The 23215-nt window shown below is 39.8% G+C and overlaps 1 protein-coding gene across 1 annotated transcript; it reads right to left on the bottom strand.

Annotated features, from left to right (window-relative positions):
* Nucleotides 1-1631: 1631 nt before the first annotated feature.
* On the bottom strand, nt 1632-22568 carry acvr1l (activin A receptor, type 1 like). The gene is given in 12 exon segments (XM_055158435.1): nt 1632-2341; nt 4406-4536; nt 4916-5113; nt 6283-6497; nt 6499-6556; nt 10142-10288; nt 10375-10474; nt 10869-11080; nt 12329-12577; nt 13435-13509; nt 22366-22494; nt 22535-22568. Coding segments are annotated over 10 exon segments (1512 nt in total). The 5' UTR covers nt 13505-13509; nt 22366-22494; nt 22535-22568; the 3' UTR covers nt 1632-2209.
* Between the last annotated feature and the right edge of the window lie 647 nt (nt 22569-23215).

Genomic DNA, 23215 nt, shown 5'->3' with positions numbered 1-23215 from the left:
GACAACATTTTCTCAAACAGAACCACACACTTACTTAGGCAACTTTCTCACTTTGAAACATGTAACTCCAGTCATTGTAGTGTGTTTTGGAGAGAACGCAGCAGGCAGCTTGTGCGCAGTCACTCGATGAGTCTGGGTCTGGCTTGCTACATCTTAATACCTTAGTTCCTTTTCTTTACATCGATACGTCTATAATAAAGGCAAGTTCCTAAAACGCAAGTGCTTCCTCCGCCTAAAACCTGCGAATTTCACCTATTTCAGTTCAACCAAGCACCAATATATATATATACTTTTTACAAATCCTTACCGTAAACCTGTTAAAATGTCAATGAGTGTTATTCCTATGGATACAATCGCACCATTAAAATCCACGTATTCTCAGCAGTGTAGTACCAGTGGCATTTTTATACACAATTTTTCCAATATTTTAAAATGGTTAAAGAACACATATGATGCAAAATTGGCTTTTTTGTTGTCCACTTGTTCAAAATGTACTTTTCTATTTTGCTTCATTTGTTTTTTTCTTCTCTGAGCACTCAAAAATGCTCAGTTTGGATTTTCCCAGTTTTGTTGCGTCATAGGTAAAAATCCTAATGTTTCCTGTGCGTTTCTAGACTCTTTCTGCGTAGGGATGCACCGATCCAGTTCTGATAGTTTCAATTAGGGGTGTGCAAAAATATTGAAATATCGATGTATCGTATCGTTAATGTGATGATACAGTATTGATATCGTGGGCTGCTGTATCGATATATCACGAAGAGTTAAATTATTTTGTCACAGCTACAGTTTTGTTGCTTATTTAAGGAAGGAAACTTGTTTATGCAACACATTTAACATTGTCACTGTTTTTGATGATTCATATGAACTTTGCGCAAGAAATGGTTTAACAAAGACTTTTAGTATCACAGCCTTTGTTTTTTTATTGAGCCATAGTGTATCGATTTGAAACATACATCGTATCGAACCGAAAGCTCACTGTATCGAGATATGTATCGCATCGTGGCCTATGTATCGAGGTATGTATCGTATCAGTAACTGTTTTTATTGAACCATATCGAATCAATTTGAAATATATCGAACCGAAAGCTCACCGTATCGAGATAAGTATTGTATCGGCAACTTCTTAATGATACCCAGCCCTCGTTTCGATAGTAGTTGAAGTATCTGCCCTTACCTGATATGAACAGATATCAGTGCAGAGGAAGAAAACAGCATTTATTTCCTTAAAACTAAACTAAAATAAGACAAAACTAATCCATAGCTGTTTTTTTTAACTTTTCAAGTAACAGAACAGCTTTGTATAAATAAAAATGCAAACATTCTGAGTAGGTGTGTGCAAAAATATTGAAATATCGATATATCGCATCGTTTAATGTGATGATACAGTATCGATATCATGAACTGCTGTATCAATATATTGCCTGGAGTATTTTTTGGTATATTTTACAAAATTATTTTGTTACAGCGCCACAGTTTTATTACTTGTTATTGAGCCGTATTGAATCGATTTGAAATATATATCAAATCAAAAATGCACTGTTTTGAGATATGTATCGTATCGTATCGTGGCCTGTGTATCGAGATATGTATCGTATCGGCAACTTTCTTAATGATTCCCAGCACCTAATTCTGGGGCTCAACTATAACCACTAAATAGTTTTAATGCATCAATTTATTATAAAACCCATCAGAATATTAGAACTAATATTCCGATCAAGCAAATCTTTCAGGATCGGCACAGATATTCGATATCAGTACTGGATCGGTGCATCTCTAGCTTCTTCTGTCAAATAGTGTTCACAGCTAATTTCTCATTGTTGACAGCAGAGGGAGCTCCAACAGATAAAAACATGTTAAAAGAGAACTAACGAAAAGCCAAAAAAAAAAAGCATAATATGTGTTCTTTAAGGTGGTTTAAGTTGGCTTTTTCCTTTGTTAAGTGAACATTTGATATTGTGGCATTTCTTGGCATGTGTTGATTGTCTTTCAGCGTAATGCCAGTCCCATCTCAAACTTTGGAAAACCACAACCGTTCCAGGGTCTAAGGCAGTCCGTAATAGGCGTCAAGTTTCGAGAAGAACATGGAGTGGTCTGTATTTAAGACAAGGGAAGAGAGCCGAGGTGGTGGAAGGTACCAAAAAAAGCCTGGACAGTAAAATGAGTGGTCCTCCTTTAGGTCCATGTCAGGAGCCACATTGGAGAGTGGTTTTCAGGATTCTTTGCCCTTCTCCAAAGAGCTGTAGATCTTGTCCAGAGTCTTCTTGATGCGCAGGGCAGTGAGGCGCGCCGACGGGTTCTGGTACCAGCACTCCTTCATCAGCTTCACCAAGGCCGAAAGAGTCTGAGGAGAAAGACACAGAATATGTTTTTTTTTTTAACAAAGCACAACTGTGAAATAAAAACTTAATCATAAACAGGGTTCCCATTTTTTTTCAGTGACAAAATTTCAAAACATTTCCATTTTTCGTGATCCTAAAGTGAATTTTTTATGACTTTACAGCACCAACATGTGTAGAATTGATCAGACTTTTAGGGCTAAATATGGTTTGATATTATAATTTTTTAACATTCAAAATACTGTCAGTGCATTTATTGTCGTCTCTTTTAAACAAAAGGTGCAAATCTTCGAAAATGATCATTGATTGATTGATTCATTCATTTTTATTTCGAGTTTGTGAGAGAGAGAAACAATAATCATGTTTCATGTTTGTTTACATATACATTGTAAACAACAGAAAAGCACATTTCTCGAAAAGGAGTGGGAAGAAGAAAAACTTATATGAACCCACCCCTATTCATGACGTAGTTTCAAAAAATTATGTGGTTGCTTCTGTACATTGATCACGGAACTTAACTAATATTTACATATAGCAAAAATAAATTACATATTATGCAAGTAAAATATAATTTTAACCCCAAAACGTTTCCTTTCTTTTTTTTTTTTTTTTTTTAATCATAATAGCCTAATGATAACTTAACAGAGCGCTGTAGTTGCATGAAAGAAATGGCAAAATTCCAAGACTTTTCCAGGCCTGAAAAATGACATTTTCAATTTCCATGACTTTTCCAGTGGTTCCATGACCAAGTGAACCCTGCATGAAGCTCACTGCTCTAAGCTCAAATACATGGCAACTAGAATCGCGTGGCTCAGTAGTCATGTTAAATGTGGTATATACAGTTTTACTAAAAAAGTACTGATACGAAGAGTGAAGAAAGGATAATGTTGCTATAGTTACTGAAGTGAGTAAAGTTATGACAGAATTATAAACGAGAACAGAAAAGGCCAAGGGTTGCACCACTGTTGACAAAGCAATGAGTGGCTACTTTGAGCATGTGAATATAAAATTATATAACCTTTATTTCTTTGCTACATAAATCCATATATCCTGCACCGCACATTTGTTGCCTACATTAAAGGAAGACCCTGCTTTTACATTACGCTACACAGAGTAAAGAACTGAAAGAATAAAAGTCAGGTAAAGGGCATTTAACGTCTACCGTATTTTTCGGACTATAAGGCGCACTTAAAATCCTTTCATTTTCTCAAAAAAACGACCCTGCGCCTTATGTATTAATTCTGGTTGTGCTTACTGACCTCAAACTGATTTTACGTGGTACATGGAGCTCAAAAATCTGTCAAAATGTTTTAATATGACTTTAATATGAGTGGTAAGCTACAAAGCCGCACCGCTTGATGGATTGTCAGGAGCCTCGTGGAGTAACACACACTCACCAAGACGAGAAGACGAGACCGGGCGAGATACACCACAATCTGCCAATGGATCGTGGACGCCTGGAGGCTGAGTTATTACCTCCGCCAAGGAGGTTATGTTTTTGCCGGTGTTTGTCTGTTTGTTTGTCTGTTAGCAACATAACTCAAAAAGTTATGGACCGATTTTGATGAAATTTTCAGGATTTGTTGGAAATGTGAAAAGGAAGAACTGATTTCATTTTGGGGGTGATCCGGAAGAAATCCTGGATTCTGGATCACTTTGAAATTTTAGTTAACATTGTGGTAAATGGGGCCAAAAATTTTGTTTCTCAATATCTCGGTTAATTATTGACTAAACCCCATGAAATTTGACTCAGGGATGGACAATGGGATCCTCTTTCATATTCCAAAGGCTGATCCGGATCTAATCCAGAAGACTGATTTTATCGCAATTTATATAAAAAATGGGGGTAGTCCTTGGCGGAGGTCTGCGCTCTCTGAGTGCTTTTCTAGTTGTGAATGAGTTGAATAAACTTTGATTTATCTGACTGTTTTGTTTCGCTTAATGCACCTTATAATCCGGTGCGCCTTATGTATGAAAATAGACGAGAGAATTCAACATGACTGATATTGCACCTTATAGTCTGAAAAATACGGTACATTAACATTGAAATAAAAGAGTCAAATACTGACTGGATCTGAGAACCAGCGGTTGGGGATGAATGGCCTCTGCTGCTCCACACACACCACCTTCCTCATGTCCTCGAAGCTCGGGTCGTTTGGCACCTGGTCGTAGAACGGAGGCTTGTACTCCTCTACGATGCCTAAGGAAAAGAGAACGGAAAAGCATTTGAAACATGTAAACAGACAGTACTCTCATTATTTTATTATTACAGTTTTGTGGGCTAGACAAGTTTTAAGTGAAAAGACATTAAACTATCTGAACGCTTAAAGGGTAAATATTGTATTTGTTGGAAAAGAGCTAAGAAAATAAGGTAAACCATATATTGTGCAGCAGGTCCTAGTCACTAAAAGTCCTGCTAGTACTATAGACCTGTGTTCACTACTATCCCCAGACAATAGCACATTGAAATTCCACATTCTGAGGAGACGGACCAAGAGTCAGATGAAACAACACACAGAATAAATGAGCCTTAGCCCTCATCACTGCCTCCAGACTAAACCTTGGCTCTGTGGTCTCACCGTTGCTGTAGGTGCGGCGGGCGATCTCCCACAGCACCAGCCCGAACGCCCAGATGTCCACCCTCTTGTAGGCGTCGAAGCAGTCCGTCTGGATGCTCTCGTCCAGGACCTCCGGGGCCATGTAGCGCTTGGTGCCCACCTTCGGGTTGTTGCCCACGTCCAAGAGGTTGTCGGCCTGCGAGTGGGTCACTGCCAGACCTGAGAGAGTGAACACAGAGGCACTATTACACAACCATACTGTGATAAGGAAACATGGATTCCTGATGAGATTATGTGGTTAAATCGATAATCGTGATTATGACCAGAAGCCAAAATAAGTCATTGTGTCATTAAGTCACTATGGGCTGTGGTTGACTAAAGACGTGACGTGCCGATCTGAAAAACAACTATTTATGCAGAAAAATACTAGAAAACAATGTATTTATATAAAGACAGATTCAATGTCATGAGTTTATGAGACAAAAACTGGCACAAAGTCAATGTCTTCTCTGCATCAATGAGAATAATTTAATTTTATAATGTCATTTTTTAATAGCTTCAGAAAGTGGTGCCATTATTCAACCCCAAAGACAATATTGTTGTCAGGGACTGTTTTTAAAGCCAGTTCCTATTATTCCTATTATCCTTATGATTTAAGTCTCGTCTTAAAACGCACTTTAATTCTCTAACTTTTAAAACCGCGTGAGTCGTGTGGTCCTCTGTGTCTTTTATTTATTTTACTTATTTATTGCTTTTATGATTTTTATGGTTATGCTGTTATTTAGATTTTACTGGTTTTATTATTTTAGAAGTGGTGTGACCAAATTTTAGCTATTTGCCTTTTTTGTCTTCATTTTATGATCTCTGTGCAGCACTTTGTTTGTAAAATGTGCTACAGAAATAAAGTGGATTTGTAACTTATGATAAGCAGGGTTCCCACTCTTTTTCACTGACAAAATTTCAAAACTTTTCCATTACTTTTTCATGACCTAAAGTGAATTTTCCATGACTTTACGGCACCTACATGTGTAGAATTTATCAGACTTTTAGAGCTAAATATGAAATGTTAACTCTTTCCACTCACCTTATGGTTTGGTATTATAGTTTAACATTCAAATTACTGTCATGCATTTATTGTCATCTCCTAAAAACAAAAAGGCGCACATGTTCAGAAATAATCATAATAACCTAATGAGAACGTAACAGAACGCTGTAATTGCGTGAAAGAGATACAAAAATTCTATAACTTTTCCAGGATTTCCATGACTGTAGGAACCCTAGATAAGGTTCAACATTTGTGGATCATAAGTTCCATAAGTTTCTTTCAAAAATGACATCTGGGTTAATAATCTAGAGCGTGAATGCGACAGTACTGAGCGTAATCTGACCCAGGTCGGCGATGCAGCAGCGCAGGTCCTTGGTCACCAGTATGTTCTTGCTCTTCAGATCTCGGTGGGCGATGGCCGGTTTGCCCTCCGTGCCAAAGATCTCCGTGTGCAGGTGCACCAACCCGCTGGCCACGGACGCCGCCATGGCCAGCCCCTCCGACGTCTCCACGGCAACGCGCTGCAAGTAGTCGTAGAGCGAGCCGTTCTCATGGTAATGTGATGAGCCACAGCTGCGTGCTGGAGTTCCGAGAGGTCATATCCGACGCCATGAAGCCTGGAGACCAAAGATAATAAGAGGATGAACAAAGCAGAGGGAGGAGGAGTGAGGAAGGCGAAACACACTCACAAACGCACGCACACAGGGGGATACAGCACGCTTTGAACACTGAAAACCAGCTTTTGCCTTTTGTGTATCATCCCGTTTATGATCATAATGATTAAACCGTACATTTATAATCACAAAGATTAAACTGTCACTTTGCCGTGATAATTACAGTTGAAGGAATGTGAAAAAATTCCCCTGTTTGTATAACACAGTCTCCACTTAGAGATGACATCAAAAGGCACGAACTAATAAAAAATCAAGTATTTCAGCAGCCATTTAGCAACGGGGTCAGAACTGCTCAGAACAAGCCCGGTAATTCAACAATCTGAGGAAAGTCAATACAGAGTGATTTCAGAGTGCTCAGAAACAAAAAAAATTAACCTTGTAATAAGGATTAAGGGTATGTTTTTGACAGACATCATCATATACACCAGGGGTCTCCAACCTTTTTCCTCCGGTGAGCTACATTTACAAAACAAAAATACCAGAGAGCTACCGTATTTTCTGGGCTATTAGACGCACTCTTAAGCCTCTAACCCCATCAAAAAAAAAACAATCGTGCGCCCCGCAATCCAGAGCACCCTATACATGAATCCACTCGGGTGTCCCAGCACGACTTTAGTAAACTACAAACCCGCACCTCCCGCAGCGCACGCAAACACGCACGGAGCAGACAGCGACCGCACAGCGAAAAACACCTGCAGCCACACTCATCACTCCACGCCGACGAGGAACGGAACGGAGGAACGAACCGAAAAAGCGAGTCCAAGGGCTGTGCAGAAATACTGAAATATCGATATATCGTATCGTTTAATGTGATGATACAGTATCGTTATCATGGGCTGCTGTATCGATATAACGTCAACAGTATTTTTTTTTGGTATATTTTACTAACATTGCTAAAGTTTTGTAGATCATTTATGCGACACATTTGACATTTTCACTGTTTTGATGAGTAAAATGGGCATTTTTTTTCATGTTAACTTTGCACAAGACATAGTTTAACTTTAGACATGATTTTGCCTTTTTTTTTTTTACTGAACCATATCGAATTGCTTTGAAACATATCATATCATATCGAACGCGCACTGTATCGAAATATGTATCGTATCGAGGCCTACGTATCGAGGTATGTATTGTATCGGCAACTTCTTAATGATACCCAGCCCTAGAGTCCAATGTGCCACTTCAAGCCACAACTGAACAACTGAGTCAATGCGAACACGCCGACAATCCAGTGGTCCCAGACAGCACCCTCCCTACACGCCACAACTGAACAAAGCCCAGAGTCACCGTGAACGCGCCAAACAACGTCCCACTGACCCATCCAACTGTTGTGTTTCGTTTAAAGTCCGGTGCGATTTATTTGTGAAGAAAGTTTGAAAATAGACTATTTAATGACAGTGCGTCTGATAATCCAGAGCACCTAATACCCCGGAAAATACGGTACTCATTTTAGCATTTAAAAAAGGTCAGTATATAAAAGAGCCACAGCGAGCCATTTAATTAATCAGATTTGAGTTATTCAGCACAATACGTGTAATTCAGAAATCCCTTGGTCAGCTACTTGGAAGGGGGTGGAGGCTTGAGACACCTGATATACACATTTGATCAATACTGAGGCTGTAGGGAGATTGACCGGTATGTTTTATTTATTTTTTTCCATGGCCAATGCGGATATGTCGGGTCAATTTACAATATTCTCTCAAATGATAAAATTTTACAATGAACTCAAGCCACTGCTGGTTTACCACAAACTGGATAAGAGAGCAGTGTAGTCATGTTCGTGTCTAATTGTCAATTATACGGCTGAGGTTTTTGAATGGAGAGGCCCACAGAAAATCCTCTGTCAGTAAAAGCATGTGGTTTGGAGCAGACAGGAAGACTTGAAGACTTGAGACTAGAAAAATAAATGTGAGTATATTCGCGGCTAAACGACACAGATTAAAAGCCTGTATTGTTTATTTTCATGTAGTTATTAGTAATGAGCCCATTTACTTTTGTTTTACGAGACTAAACAACACTGAAAATAAAGAGGGGGGAAAAAATGTGATTAATTTATTCAATTGTATTTTATCAGGAATGGGAACAATGCGTGTCTTTATGATAGTAAGAACTGAGTGAGAAGTGAGTGAAATAGTAGCTGCAGTTTAGTTTAGTATAGTTTTGTGTTGTTTGGAATGCTTAAAACTAGTGGAAAAGAGCGCCATGGTACAGGGACAAACTCCTGCCGGACAAGAGGAGACGCTATCTGGAAAAAATCCGTTTGATCGATGATACGGATCCTTACGAGATACCTGCAAAACAATGGACTCGAGGCCCCGACGCTTTATCTCCGCTGATATTCTCAGATATTGTAAGTGTGTTGATTCTGCAAAGCCTTTTCAGTTGGTGTAGTTCGTGCAGTGCTTCCCAAATGTTTGTAATGTGGTTGGGATAAATCTTCATGATTAGCTTCATTATTACCATGAAACAGGATGTTCTGCTGTTGCACAACGACTCCTTGTTCAGCTCCTGCGCATTTATCTGGCCATGAAACTCTCTTCATTCTGTTTCCACGCAGGAAAACAATGAAATGATATTCCATTGTGTATTTTTTTGACCTTCAGATCATGTGAACGGATCATACACCCGACAACAGAACAAGTTGTCCCATGGCGGAAAGACCGACAGCGCGTTATCAATTTGTGTATCATTCATTCATTCGTTTTTCAATATAAAATAAAAAATAAGAAAACAAAAAAACAACAATTTACTTCATTATTTGTCTCCAAAAAATAGATAATGATTTGTTTTTTCAGTTTTCGATTTTGTGTTTAAATGAATAATGGAAAAAAACATACGACATACGAAATAACGACCGTTTCCCATTTTTGTGACTTAAACTGAGATGCCGGACTGAACCAGGACTGAACCAGGTCTAAACCAGGTCCGTGACCAGACAGGAACCAGACCACGAACCAGACCAGGACTGAGACCAGGACTGAGGCCAGGACCAGACAAGGACCGGACGGTGATTGAGACTGGGACTGAGACTGGGATCAGACTGGGACCAGACCAGTACTGAGACCGTGACTGAGACTGGGACCAGATCGGGACGGAGACCAGGACCAGACCAGAACCAGGCCGAGACTGAGACTGGGACCAGACCAGGACTGAAAACGGTTTAGTCCTGGTTCAGTTCAGCATCACAGTTTAAGTCACGGAAATGGCTGTTATCAGTTTTTTTCCATTATTCATTTAAACACAAAATCGAAAATTGAAAAAACTAATTGTTATCCGAAGAAAATCATTGTTTTTTTTGTTTTATTTATTTCTGGGTTTTATATTGAAAAACGAATTAACGAATGATACACAGACTGTTATCTCCCACTTTCACTGAACCAGTCCACACCGAACAAGGAAAAAGTGTGGTACCTAGTGGGCGTTTCCTTCTCAAGCGCGACATCACGTTCCCATTCCCTGCTGTTTTCTCTAGGAAGCTGGTTGGCCCAAACATTCATCAGTCGTAGCTACGAGTCGAGCTGAACTCACCCAGGATGTTGTCGTGCCGGAGCAGCACCGTGTTGTAGATCTCCGTCTCTCTGAACCAGGACTTCTCATCCCGGGACGAGAAGATCTTCACCGCCACGTTCTCGCCCTGCCACTGGCCCCTCCACACCTCCCCATACCGCCCTTTTCCTGGAGGAGACACTCGCTGCTTTAGACAGGACGCTACCACAGAAATAAGGTGGTTTATTAAGATGCTTTGTGAATGTTTGACTCACCCACACACTCCACCAGACTGATCTGCCTGGCCACAGTTCTCTGGACGAGGAAGGGGAGACCAGAGCCGCTCCCTGAAGTGCAAGAGTGATCCAACAAATCCTGCGCACAGACAGTCAGGTTTTAGCTCACGGAGATCCTTCATGTCAACACTCCCTTTAGACCTGGTTTAGAACTGGTTTAGTCTGCTCTAGTCCTGGATTAGTTTTGCTTAGTCCTAGTTTCAGCCTTTAAGTTTCAGTTATTCATGGTATGTCCTTCATACTACTTTAGTCCTTTAGCTTTTTAAATCCTGGTTTGGTCTTCTTTAGGCCTGATTAAGACCAAGTTTAGTCTTCAAATCCTAACCCTAACCCTTGTTTAATCTGAGTTTAGTAGTTTTGCCTTTTTATTCCATTACTTCTAGCTGCAGTTTAGTTCTTAAATCCAGATTAAGACCTGGTTTAGTCTTGTAATCACTGATTGGTCTTAGTCTTGACATTCACAGCGCACACACCGCCAGAGTGCTGTCGCCCACGTTGGAGGAGATGAGTCCATCGATGGTGCCCTGCTCGGTGTCAAACTCCTGTAGCCTCTGCAGTCTGCCGTGGTGGAGCCTCCTGCAGGCCAGCACGGACACTACAGACAGCAGCACCAGGACCAGCACAGGGGCCAGGATGAACAGGGCCAGAGTCTCCACGCGATAGGGCACCGGCTCGCCCTCTGGAGCTGTGGAGGAGAGAGGAAGCAGGTTAGAGTAGGGTAGGGTAATTCCAGTGAGGATGTACAGCTGGTAAATGGTGTAATGTTAATCAGAGTAACTAATAAATGAGTAAGTATTGCTATTATTTTTGTTTTAAGTACAGTATGTAACTTTCTGGAGGTGGCTGCCATCACCAGCGTCTCACCATCGACTCATTCATGCCGAGCTCACGTGCAGCAGCTCTATTTCCTTCTTCGACAGCCAGATCATTTGCCGTTAACTTAAAAGCTGCATCATCTGCATTTCTTCGTGTGTTTTCCATGAGAAGGGTGTGCATGAAGCGCAAAATAACTGTTCAAAACACAAACTTGAATCTTCCTCAGCGCACCATCTCTTCCACCTGTCTCTAAACTACTGCGCATGTCTCCTGCAGAAAGAGCTGCTGTCCTGTCTGTATCATGTCAGTGTTTTGTAGGATTTCAGCAGATTTCAGACTTTCTCGGGAGCGGGGTTAGTTCTATCAATCAGGTTTGATTGGATGTGCGGCGACTGAAGTGTGAAACATTTCTTCTCATCATTTACGCACCCAACTGCATTTAACGCATATGGGTTATTAAGATGTATCCCCCTCACTAATGTTCATTTAGCATCATAATTAATTTTATCACACGGCGGTAAACTTTTCTGTTAAACTAGTTCTGACAACAGCACTAGTTTGTGTTGCAGCTTCAGGTTCAACTGCACAGACAGCGGCGCTTTCTGCACTCAGGTTATATGCACATCCACTGTGTTGAGCTGAGTTAAACAAATAATCCGTCTATAAATTGGTCGCATTGTTGTATAAGCCACACGGTTCAAAGTGTGAGAAAAAAGAAGCAGCTTATAGTCCAGAAATTACGATAGTTTTTCAAATGTCAATTCAAACTCATCATTATGTGACAAGAACAAACCCAGCACCATTGTTACTGCTGCTGACATGTTCCACGCCAAATGCTAAAACCCAACTATATATTTTACTAAACCATAGGGCAAACTGAGATCGCAGTTTGAATGGACGCAATTTTCAAAAGCAAAGGCGGCAAAACAACAAAATATCATGTCTTATTCTGAATAAAAACAGCTAATCCTGTTCAGGTTGCATTTAAAAGCTGAACTTTGAACAGACTCCTATTATTAAAACATACTTTTTTTTCCAAATCACTCAGCCCTGCAATACAAGATAAATTGCCAAGTCCAAAACCACATTGTTCCATTCCAGTCAGCGGTGGTCTCACCTGATGGCAGCAGGGCCATGAGCGCTCGGCGGGTGCTGTTGCCGTTGCACAGGTCCTGGGCGCAGCAGAGGATGGCCTTGTTGAGGGAGGGGGAGGTGGAGCACTGGAGGAGGGTCTGCTGGTCGTTCTTTAGGCAGCCTCGTTCGAACAGAGCAGCGCCGCCCTCCAGTTTGACCGAGGAGAAGCAACGGGCGCCCCGGCACTCCAGCGCCCCCTGGCACCGGTCACACGCACACACCAGTGGACCATCTGCACACAGAAACAGAGAGAGAGAGAGAGAAGGGGAGGGGGGTTATCAGGGTTGCTACGACAGGCAATGTTTTCTTTTTTCTCAAGCATTCTCAAGTTTTTTGGAAAATTAGAACTTTTTACACCAAGCACCATTAAGAAAGTCTGGTCATCAGGTCCAAACCAGACTTAAAACAGGACTATACTGAGTCTACAATGGGACTTAACCATGGTGGAAGTAGTTCTTTAGGAAGGAGGACTCTGATACTAGTATTGAGTATTGCTGCCAGTACTGAAAATATATCATATCGGCTTCCAAATATCAGTTCAGCCGATATCCTGATTGGACATATAAATGGATGTAATAAGATTATTTGTAGTTGTCCCAGAGAGCCTCTTAATGTGTTAGATTTATACGAAGTGCTTCTGTCGTTACTTGACAGATAAATAACAGTTACATAACAAATTTGGATCAGTTTTGTGTTTTGCTGTTTTCAGTCTCTGCACTGATACCAGTTGATCAAACCATAGGATCGAAATTAGTATCAGAATTTAAAAAGATAAATTGGTGCATCCCTGACTATTTTTATACCTTTTAAAGATCCTATGTTACAGATCCTACACTACACTAAATATAAAACCATAAACATACATCTTAAACATCTTCATATAGAAGACCACAACAAATATTTACCCATATACTGTAAAATATGTGAAAATACAAGCACACATTTGAATACTCACTGTAATCTTTACCAAAACAAAGCATCATTGGGAGGACTAGCAGCTTATCAACTCTCCAGACCCTTACACTGATATGTGGCTCTTATCAGTCATTAAATTTTTTTTTTCTAAATGTAAAAAATAATAGAAATTACCTGTGTCCTCAGCTGATATGTGCAAGACTTGCAGCAGGAGCAGAAGCACAGGGACACTGCACACTCCCATCTTCACTGCACTGACAGGGACACAACAACAGACTGTTACAATTTACAACATAATTAACTATACGCTATTTTATTTTATCATAGTAAGTGTCGTCACAAAATGTCAAACTCGATTTCGATGCTCAGGAATAGACTCAGTGCTTAATACTGATTCTGATACCACAATGATAATAATTCATGATTTATTCGTGACTAACACGTGAGTCAGTACAGTCACATTTTCTTTGTGTTTTGGTTAGTTTTAAGCAGTTTTTCTGCATTTTACCGAAACAAATGACAATATATGCCTCTCTTTACTGTTGGCAAATATCAAATTTGTCAAAAATAGAGACACCTGGGATATTTCTTGTATAAAACTGAGACAAATCACTGTGTTTTGGATAAATCTGCTGGGACAGGGGACACAGGGCACAAAACTGGGACTGTGTCGGGTAAACAGGGACGTCTGCTCACCCTTTGTGTATCTGCATTCTAAAGCTATTCAGAAAAGGTTAATTTCTGTCCTGTAAATGACTTTTTTAGTATCAATACCTGCTCAAATGAGTTTCTAATTTCAATACTAGTTTTAGTTTCAGATTTTTGATACTTGTGACAAACCTTAAACACCATTGCAATAAAGAGTATAATATATTAAGCAGCAGAAAGGAGAAATAAAAAGGAGAAATACAATTTGCATTACAACAAAGCAGAAACATGAAAAACTAAATAAAACTAAATTCAGTCCACTGTGCTAGTGTGACCAGACGTCCCAGTTTACCCGGGACAGTCCCAGTTTTGAGCCCTGTGTTCCCTATCCCAGCAGATTTATCCAAAACCAGAGATTTGTCCCAGTTTTATACAAGAAATGTCCCAGGTGTCCCTATTGTTAACCAAACTGATCCCTGTCAACAGGAAAGAGAGGCATAAACTGACATTTCATTGACATTGAAAGGAAACTCATTTATGCAACACATTTGATATTTTTACTGTTTTAATGATTAAAATGTTTGTGTTTCATATGAACTATGAAGTGGTTTAACAAAGACTTTTAGTATCATCATAGCCACGATTTAGCCTTTATTTTTTATTGAACCGTATCGAATCAATTTGAAATATATCATATCGAACCGAAAGTGCATTGCATCGAGGTATGTATCGTATCGGCAACTTCTTAACGATACCCAGCCCTATATTTTATTCATTTTATGTTTTATGGGTTGCAAAACTGATCTGAGGCACATATTTGTAGCCTATATTTATTTTCAATTTTAAAGTTTTGCGTAAATTATCAATAACTAAGTGTTGTTGGTTTTTTTTATGGATAATCGTGATTTCAATATTGACCAAAATAATAACAAGCAGCCCTACCTATAACATGTTAACGCCACAACTTTCAAAATGCAGCTAAAAATAAAAAATAAAAATATATTTGGAGTCAGAACAGGTTAATTTATGAAGTGTCCACCTCTGTATCTGGTTTGTTATTGTACATTATGCTACTCCTCATGCTAACCATCCATACACGACCTGATCCCAGAGTTCACCGGGATATTCAGTGATTTATCCCGGTGATTTCGCCCCCTCCCGGAGCTCCAGGCCCGGGGGGGGAGGGTGGCGATCTGTCCGGGTTAACGAGGCTGTTGATGGCCGAGGAGACTCCCCGGCGCCAGGGCAGGCTCCGTCCAGTCCACCGCCGCGGCTCCGTCTGCTGTTAGCCGCATGCTAGGCTAACACAGCGAACGGGGACTCGCTAAACTCTGGGCATTTCGTCCGGAGCGTTTTATTTAAAGTGATCAGACGTCCCCAGTTTACCCGGGACGGTCCCTGTTTACCCGGGATAGTCCCCGTTTTGAGCCCTGTGTCCCCCTGTCCCGGCAGATTTATCCAAAACCAGTGTGATTTGTCCCAGGTTTATACAAAATATGTCCCAGGTGTCCCTATTTTGTGACCAATTTGATCTAAACCAAGGCTAAACCAAGACTAAACGAAGATTAAACCAGGATTACATCAGGTCTAAATTAGGACTAAACCAGGATTTAACAAAGACTAAACGAAGACTAAATAAAGATTAAACCAGGACTCCATTAGGTCTAAACCGGGACTAAACTAAAACTAAACCAGGACTACATCAGGTCTAAACGAAGACTAAACCAGGACTATACCAGGTCTAAACCAGGACTAAACTAAGATTAAACCAGGGCTAAACGAAGACTAAACCAGGACTACATCAGGTCTAAACGAAGACTAAACCAGGACTATATCAGGTCTAAACCAGGACTAAACTAAGATTAAACCAGGGCTAAACGAAGACTAAACCAGGACTACATCAGGTCTAAACCAGGACTAAAGTAAGATTAAACCAGGGTTAAACGAAGACTAAACCAGGACTACATCAGGTATAAACCAGGACTAAACGAAGATTAAACCAGGATTACATCAAGTCTAAATTAGGACTAAACCACGATTTAACAAAGACTAAATGAAGACTAAATGAAGACTAAACCAGGACTCCATTAGGTCTAAACCAGGACTAAACTAAAACTAAACCAGGACTGCATCATGTCTAAACCAGGATTAAACGAAGACTAAACCAGGACTACATCAGGACTAAACTAAGATTAAGACAGGGCTAAACGAAGACTAAACCAGGACTACATCAGGTCTAAACCAGAAATAAACTAAGATTAAACTGAGACTACACAATGTCTAAACCAGGACTAATCAAAGACTAAACCAGGACTACATCAAGTCTAAACCAGGACTACACGAAGATTAAACCAGGACTATACTAAGATAAAACCAGGACTACATCAAGTCTAAACCAGGACTAAACTACGATTAAACCAGGACTACATTTGATCTAAACCAGGACTAAACTAAAACTAAACGAAGACTAAACCAGGACTACATCGGGTCTAAACCAGGACTAAACTAAGATTAACCAGGACTACATCAGGAGTAAACTAAGATTTAACCAGGACCACATCAGGTCTAAATTAGGGCTAAACAAAGATTAAACCAGGACTAAAACAGGACTAGGGGTGTACAAAAATATCAAAATATCAATATATCTTTAGAGCTGGGTATCATTAAGAAGCGGCCGATACGATACATAAGCCACGATACGATATATATCTCGAAACAGTGAGCTTTCAATTCAATATGATATATTTCAAATTGATTCGATACAGTTTAATAAAAAATAAAGGCTAAACCATGGCTGTGATACTAAAAGTCTTTGTTAAACCAAAGTGAACATGAATCACACCCATTTTAATCATCAAAACAGTGAAACTGTCAAATGTGTCACATAAACGAATTTCCTTCGTCTGAACAAGCAACAAAACTGTAGCTGTAACAAAATAATCTAGCAAAATATACTAAAAAATACTTTCAGTGTTATATCAAAACAGCAGCCCACGATATCGATACTGTATTATCACATAAAAGATACGATATTTAGATATTTTTGCACACATCTATATATCGTATATCCAATACATTGTGTACAATTTACATAATACAGAAGAATTTATGGTAATTCCAATATCGGTAAAATGGAAGAGTAGTAGTCGGTTCAGTAATAACAGCAGTACTACCGCTATCAGTAGTTGAATACATTGGTAGAGGTATTTTGGAAGGTGTAGTAGTACTAGTAGTAGCAGTAGTAGTAAGTCTAGTAGTACTGGGGCTTGTAGTAGTAGTAGTAATAGCCTAGTAGTATTATTAGCAGTAATAATAGTGCAGACCTCAACAACAGTAAAAGTGGAAGTAGTAGTGGTAGGCCTAGTCGTAGTAGTAGTAGTAGTAGTAGTAGCAGAAGTGAGATAAATTTGTACTAGGCCCTGTATTCAAGAGCCTTTTAGTAGTAGTGCACAATTGAATAGCCACACATAATAATTTGATTCAGAACTCACACTACTACTCCTTTATCCAATTTGAGCTGTAATCTTCTACGTTCATGCGGTCCATTTTCCTGAGTTGAAAATGCACCTGAACGCAGCACAAATCAGAAAAACAACCGGGGAACTCAGGGCAAAACTGTGCCACACCTGACGTCACCGCTCTGAGGAGATGAACCAAAATCATCTGATCTGTTTATGCATCTACACATTGGAGCTCTTTGACTAAAAGTGATTACATTTAAGGCTTTACCGACAGTTATCCGTATCGTAAGACAGATCTGCACAAAAAAGACCAGAGGCTACAATTGAATTAATTAGTGATGTAATGTTAACAAGAACAAACAACCTAATTAACCAGCTCTTAGCCTACTGGGTAGGCCATTACTGATGTAATTGATGGTGACATTACTATCCAGACTTTCCAACATAAAATCAGATATGCAAACAAGTCCAAACCCGAACATCGCATCTCAGAATCCTAGGGGTGTGCAAAAATATTGAAATATTGTATTGTTTAATGTGTATCGATATCGGGGGCTGCTGTATTGATACATTGCCAACAGTATTTTTTTGGTATAATTTACTAAAATATTAGCGCTACAGTTTTGTCTTGTTCAGTGAAAGGAAACTCGTTTATGCAACACATTTGACATTTTCACTGTTTTGATGAATAAAATGTTTGTGTTTCATATTAACTTTGCACAAGAAGTGGCTTAACAAAGACTTTGAGTATCACAGTCATGATGTAGTCTTTATTTTTTATTGAGCCATATCAAATTGATTTGAAATATATTATACAGTCCCTGACAAAAGTCTTGTCACTTATCCATTTTGTAGAAACAAAAGCTTATAACTTGACTTTAAATTAATCGATTGGTTTTAGAAATGTCTCATATGAAAGCTAAAACCCTCCCAAATTATGCTTAATATACTAAAATAAATTTGCTTCACTGAAGAAAGATTGATCATTTAATGAACACAGAAAGGTCAGATTTTGGCAAGACAAAAGTCTTGTCGCTTTGTCATATGATGCACCCAATCCTAGATTACAGCCTCACCTGTGATCAGTTACTGATCAATCAATTAGTGGGTGTGTATAAAAAGAACCCCAGCACACCAGACCTTCACATCAACTGCAACTTGACCTCTGACAACATGCCTAAGATCCACCCTGAGACCAAAGCTTTAATTATCAAGAGGCTGAAGACCAGATCCACTGCTGAGGTGGCTGACACCTTCAATGTGTCTCAGCGTCAAGTACAAAGAATAAGAAAAAGATCTGAAATGACTGGAGATGTTTTTGACAAGCCCAGGTCCGGCAGACCCCGCAAGACAACTGCTCGGGAGGACCGTTTGTTGATTCGAAAATCCAAGGCCCCTTTTCCACTGCAGCAGACTCCACCAGGCCTGGTCACCTCAAGTCCCTGTGTCAACCGGAACAGTTTGTAGAATTCTGTCTTGAAATGGCCTCCATGGTCGAATCAGTGCACAGAAACCAGCACTAAACAAAAGGCAATTAAAAAACCGTGTGGCATTTGCCAAGGCCCACAGCCTGCTAAAAGGATGGACACTGGAAAAGTGGCAGAAGGTGGATTTCTCAGATGAATCCTCAGTTGAATTACATCACAGCCACCGCAAATATTGCAGGAGACCTACTGGAGCCGCATGGATCCAAGATTCACCCAGAAAACAGTTAAGTTTGGTGGCGGAAAAATCATGGTCTGGGGTTCCATCCAGTATGGGGGTGTGCAAGACATTTGCAGGGTGGAAGGCAATATCAATAGCCTAAAATATCAAGAAGTATTAGCTCCTCTTACATTCCCAACCATAAAAGGGGTCAAATTTTGCAGCAGGATTGTGGTCCATCGCATAATTCTATCTCTACATCAAAGTTTCTCAAGGCGAAGAAGATCAAGGTGCTCCAGGACTGGCCAGCCCAGTCACCAGACATAAACATCATTGAGCATGTCTGGGGTAGAATGAAAGAGGAAGCATGGAAGGCAAACCCAAAGAATCTTGATGAACTCTGGGAGGCATGTAAGACGCTTTCTTTGCTATTCCTGATGACTTCATCAACAAATTGTATGAATCTTTGTCGAACCGCATGGATGCAGTCCTTCAAGCTCATGGAAGTCATACAAGATATTAAATATAGATCTCACAGCACCACTACTTAATTCACTGACGTTATGCAACATATTTTTGTATTTGAAGTAAATTATTTGTTCAATTTTCTGTAGGCGACAAAACGTTTGTCTTGCCAAAATCTGACCTTTCTGTGTTCATTAAATGATCAATCTTTCTTCAGTGAAGAAAATTTATTTTAGTATATTGAGCATAATTTGGGAGGGTTTTAGCTTTCATATGAGACATTTCTAAAACCAATCGATTAATCTAAAGTCAGGTTATAAGCTTTTGTTTCTACAAAATGGATAAGCGACAAGACTTTTGTCTGGGACTGTATATATATATTGAATCGAAAGTGCACTGTTTCGAGATATACATCGTAACGTGGCCTGTGTATCGAGGTACGTATGGTATTTACAACTTCTTAATGATACCCAGCTCTACAGAATCCTGGGCTTCTGAAGAGCACATAAATGCAGAATGTGTTCCATTGTCACTGAATTGGATGTAGCGGTGCTTTGCTATGTGAGAAAAAGCACAGAGCCAGATGCAGGTTCTGTGTGAATAGAGCAGACCTGGAAATGTTCTGAGTCAGAACATTTCCAGGTCTGCTCTATTCACACAGAACTTCTGACACTGTGGCACGTGTGAATGGGGGCCACAGAGTGTTCTGGCATTTTGTACTCAGCAGTTTACTGGGAACTATTTGTGAATGGGGCTATACTTGGGCCTGATAAATCTCTGAGGCAATATGGTTAGAGTAACCAGATTTTCAAATTGGTAATAATAAAAGAGTGAATGGACTGCGTGATTATAAAAAAATGGGTCCATTCATGACTTATTCACGACTCACTTGTGAGCAATGATAAAATCTGAGAGACTTAAGTCAGAGCAACTGTCAAGAACAGCTTGGAACATTTCTTATATAACACTGGGACAACTCACTGGTTTTGGACCAATCTTCTGGGACCGAGGACACCGGGGTCAAAACTGGGACTGTCCCGGGTATGTCTGATCACCTTAACCAAAAACACATCCGACTTTTCTTTTACTTTCTGTTGATGCATCTGTGGCACCATACTCCCCCAAATACTTATGACAAACAACAGTCACTATGCGTTAGTGGTTAGGCTCAAAAATTTTGAGTTTTGTCAATATATTTTTAGGAATAGGTACGTTAAAGGGCCCATATCATGCTATTTTTATCTATGTTAAAATGTTGTTTCTTCATCAAAAATATACCTGAAACAAAACACAACTCCAGGTATGTATTTGAGGAGCCATTCTAACATGTCTCAAAGGGTCCATTTTGTGTAATTTAGGACATTTAAGGTTTTGGGACAGGTTTGCTAAATGGATCTCGGCAAAACTGAGCTGTAATTCTTAGACAAAAGAAAATTTGAAGAATTATTAACTATATTGTGATCAGTTGAAGTTCAAAGTGAGCTTTATTGTCAATTTCTTAAAATGTAATGGATATACAAAGTAATTGAAATCTCTCTTTATCCCATGCATAATAATAATAATAATAAGTAATAGTAATAATAGCAAAAGGAGGAATTAACTTTGTCAATTGGACAAAAGTTTATTTAATCAAATACATTTCGCAGCTCATCCAAGCTGCTTCTTCAGTTCTGGTCAGATGTTAGTGGACACTTCTACTTGTTTACAGTTTCTGTTAGTTAGGCCTACTGAGCTGCACTGAGTTGTAAGGTCATATTAGCAGAATCATTCAGGGCCATAACCTCTGGGCCAGACCTGGCTATCCATACTGTTTTCTTTGTTTTGATTTAGGTTTGAGGATGGAGTTGTAAATAGGAGATGGATGGTGTCTGAGGCCTCCATTTCTGTTTAAGGAAGAATTCTCTTTCTTAACAAAAATAGCTACTTTAACTTAGCCAGGCTGGCGCCACCGAATGTCTTCACTCAATTTAATTTCTCTCCAGTGAGTAGGTCAGGAATCGGAATCCACTACACGGTTCGCAAAAACCCCAGAAGTGCAAGTTCGGGCACCAGCCAATCAGCAAAGAGCCATACATTCTGTGTCGGCAACAATTCCTGAGACCGAGGATTTAATGCCGGAACACAGAGAATGTTTGTTGAATTTTATCAAGGGGAAAGACATTATTGCCCTTCTTCCTACAGGATTTGGGAAAAGCTTAATATACCAGTCACAACCAAATAGCAGCGATTGGTTAAATAAAATAAGTAACCGCCTACCATCAAGCAAACAAATCCTAATGCTGTGATGTCAGACGGTTTCTACGAAGTGAAACCGGCTGATGAATCAGGCTAACTTTAACCCCCCTCTCAAACCAATGTTATTTTTGTTTTGTTTTTTCTGGCTAAAATCTAAAAAAATATAAAAATAAACACATAGGTGTGTTAGTTTCAGAGTCGTTTCAGAGTAGTTTCAGTGTAGTTAGCTCCTCCCTTCAGGCAGATATAAGAAAGCGTCCACCAGCACTTGACCAGCAGCTTGAATGAGCTGCGAAACGTATTCGATAAACTTCTGTCCAGCTGACAAAATTTAATTTCTCCTTTTGCCATGGATTCTTCCTGCACGACTGAAGGCTTGTACACACAGAAGTAATAATAGTAGTAAAAGCAGCAGATGGTTTAGTGCAGAATACAGATAGCTAACTAATAAAGGGATCAGTTTGTTCAAAAATACTGTAAATGTGTCTGAACCGTAATATTTTATCTAATTACATGTGCAGATTGTGCCCGCCCCCGGACGAAATGCCGAGCTTTTAGGGAGTCCCGTGGTGTGTTAGCCGCATGCTAGGCTAACCGCACAAAGAGGCGCACGGAGGCCGGCGTGAGGCTGCGGGAGAGCGGGCGCACCTACCTGCGGCCCCCGGGGGAACTAGCTCATCGCGCGGCGTGGGGAGACGGGGGCATCGCGGTGGAAGACAAGCCCGGGTCGTGTTGTTGTTGTTGTTGTGGTTCTCGGTGGGAGAGGAGCGGAGCGGAGCGGAGCGGAGCGGAGCGGAGCGGAGCGGAGCGGAGCGGAGCGGCGCCCAACAGCACCCAACAGCACCCAGCATCACCCTGAGCCCACCCACTGCCCGCCCAGCCGTGACGTCATCAAAACATTAGCACCCAGATGCATTGTGGGGCGGGACGATCCTCCAGCACGTTTGTTTTTTTTATTATAGTTTTATGTTTGTTTGTTTTTTCATTCAAACTCTGATCGTGCTCGCCAAATATCATATACACGAAACAAAATGGACTTAAAATAATAATAAATAATGATAAATAACAATAATTTTGCTACTTATTTAGAATTTACTTTGCTATTTATATTTTTGCTCTTTGTTATTCTATCATTGTGACATGTGAGCTACTGTGTCCAGATAATTTCCCTTGTGGATCAATAATGTTTGTCTAAATCTATATTTCCAGACAATAAAACCGGTCAAAAACAAACAAACAAAAAGGCTATTAAAACATACATCTATCTACAGTATAGGAAATACTTAATAACAGTATCACTCCCTGCTAAATTTTATGTGACTTTTTTTTTTTTTAGTTAAGTGTACTTGTTTTGTTTGGTCTTGTTTTGTTTTTTGTTTTTTGCTCTCTTGTGTAATTGACTGCATATCACCCCAGGTACCGTAAGTGTTATTTATGTGTTTTTATGTGTCTTTGATGCTTTATTTGACCATGCTGAATTAAAAATAAATAAATAAATAAAT

The sequence above is a fragment of the Boleophthalmus pectinirostris genome, unplaced genomic scaffold (assembly GCF_026225935.1).
Source record: "Boleophthalmus pectinirostris isolate CB_2022bp ecotype Guang Dong unplaced genomic scaffold, ASM2622593v1 HiC_scaffold_10, whole genome shotgun sequence".
Classification (NCBI taxonomy): Eukaryota; Metazoa; Chordata; class Actinopteri; order Gobiiformes; family Gobiidae; genus Boleophthalmus; species Boleophthalmus pectinirostris.
This window is presented reverse-complemented; position numbering and strand designations above follow the sequence as displayed.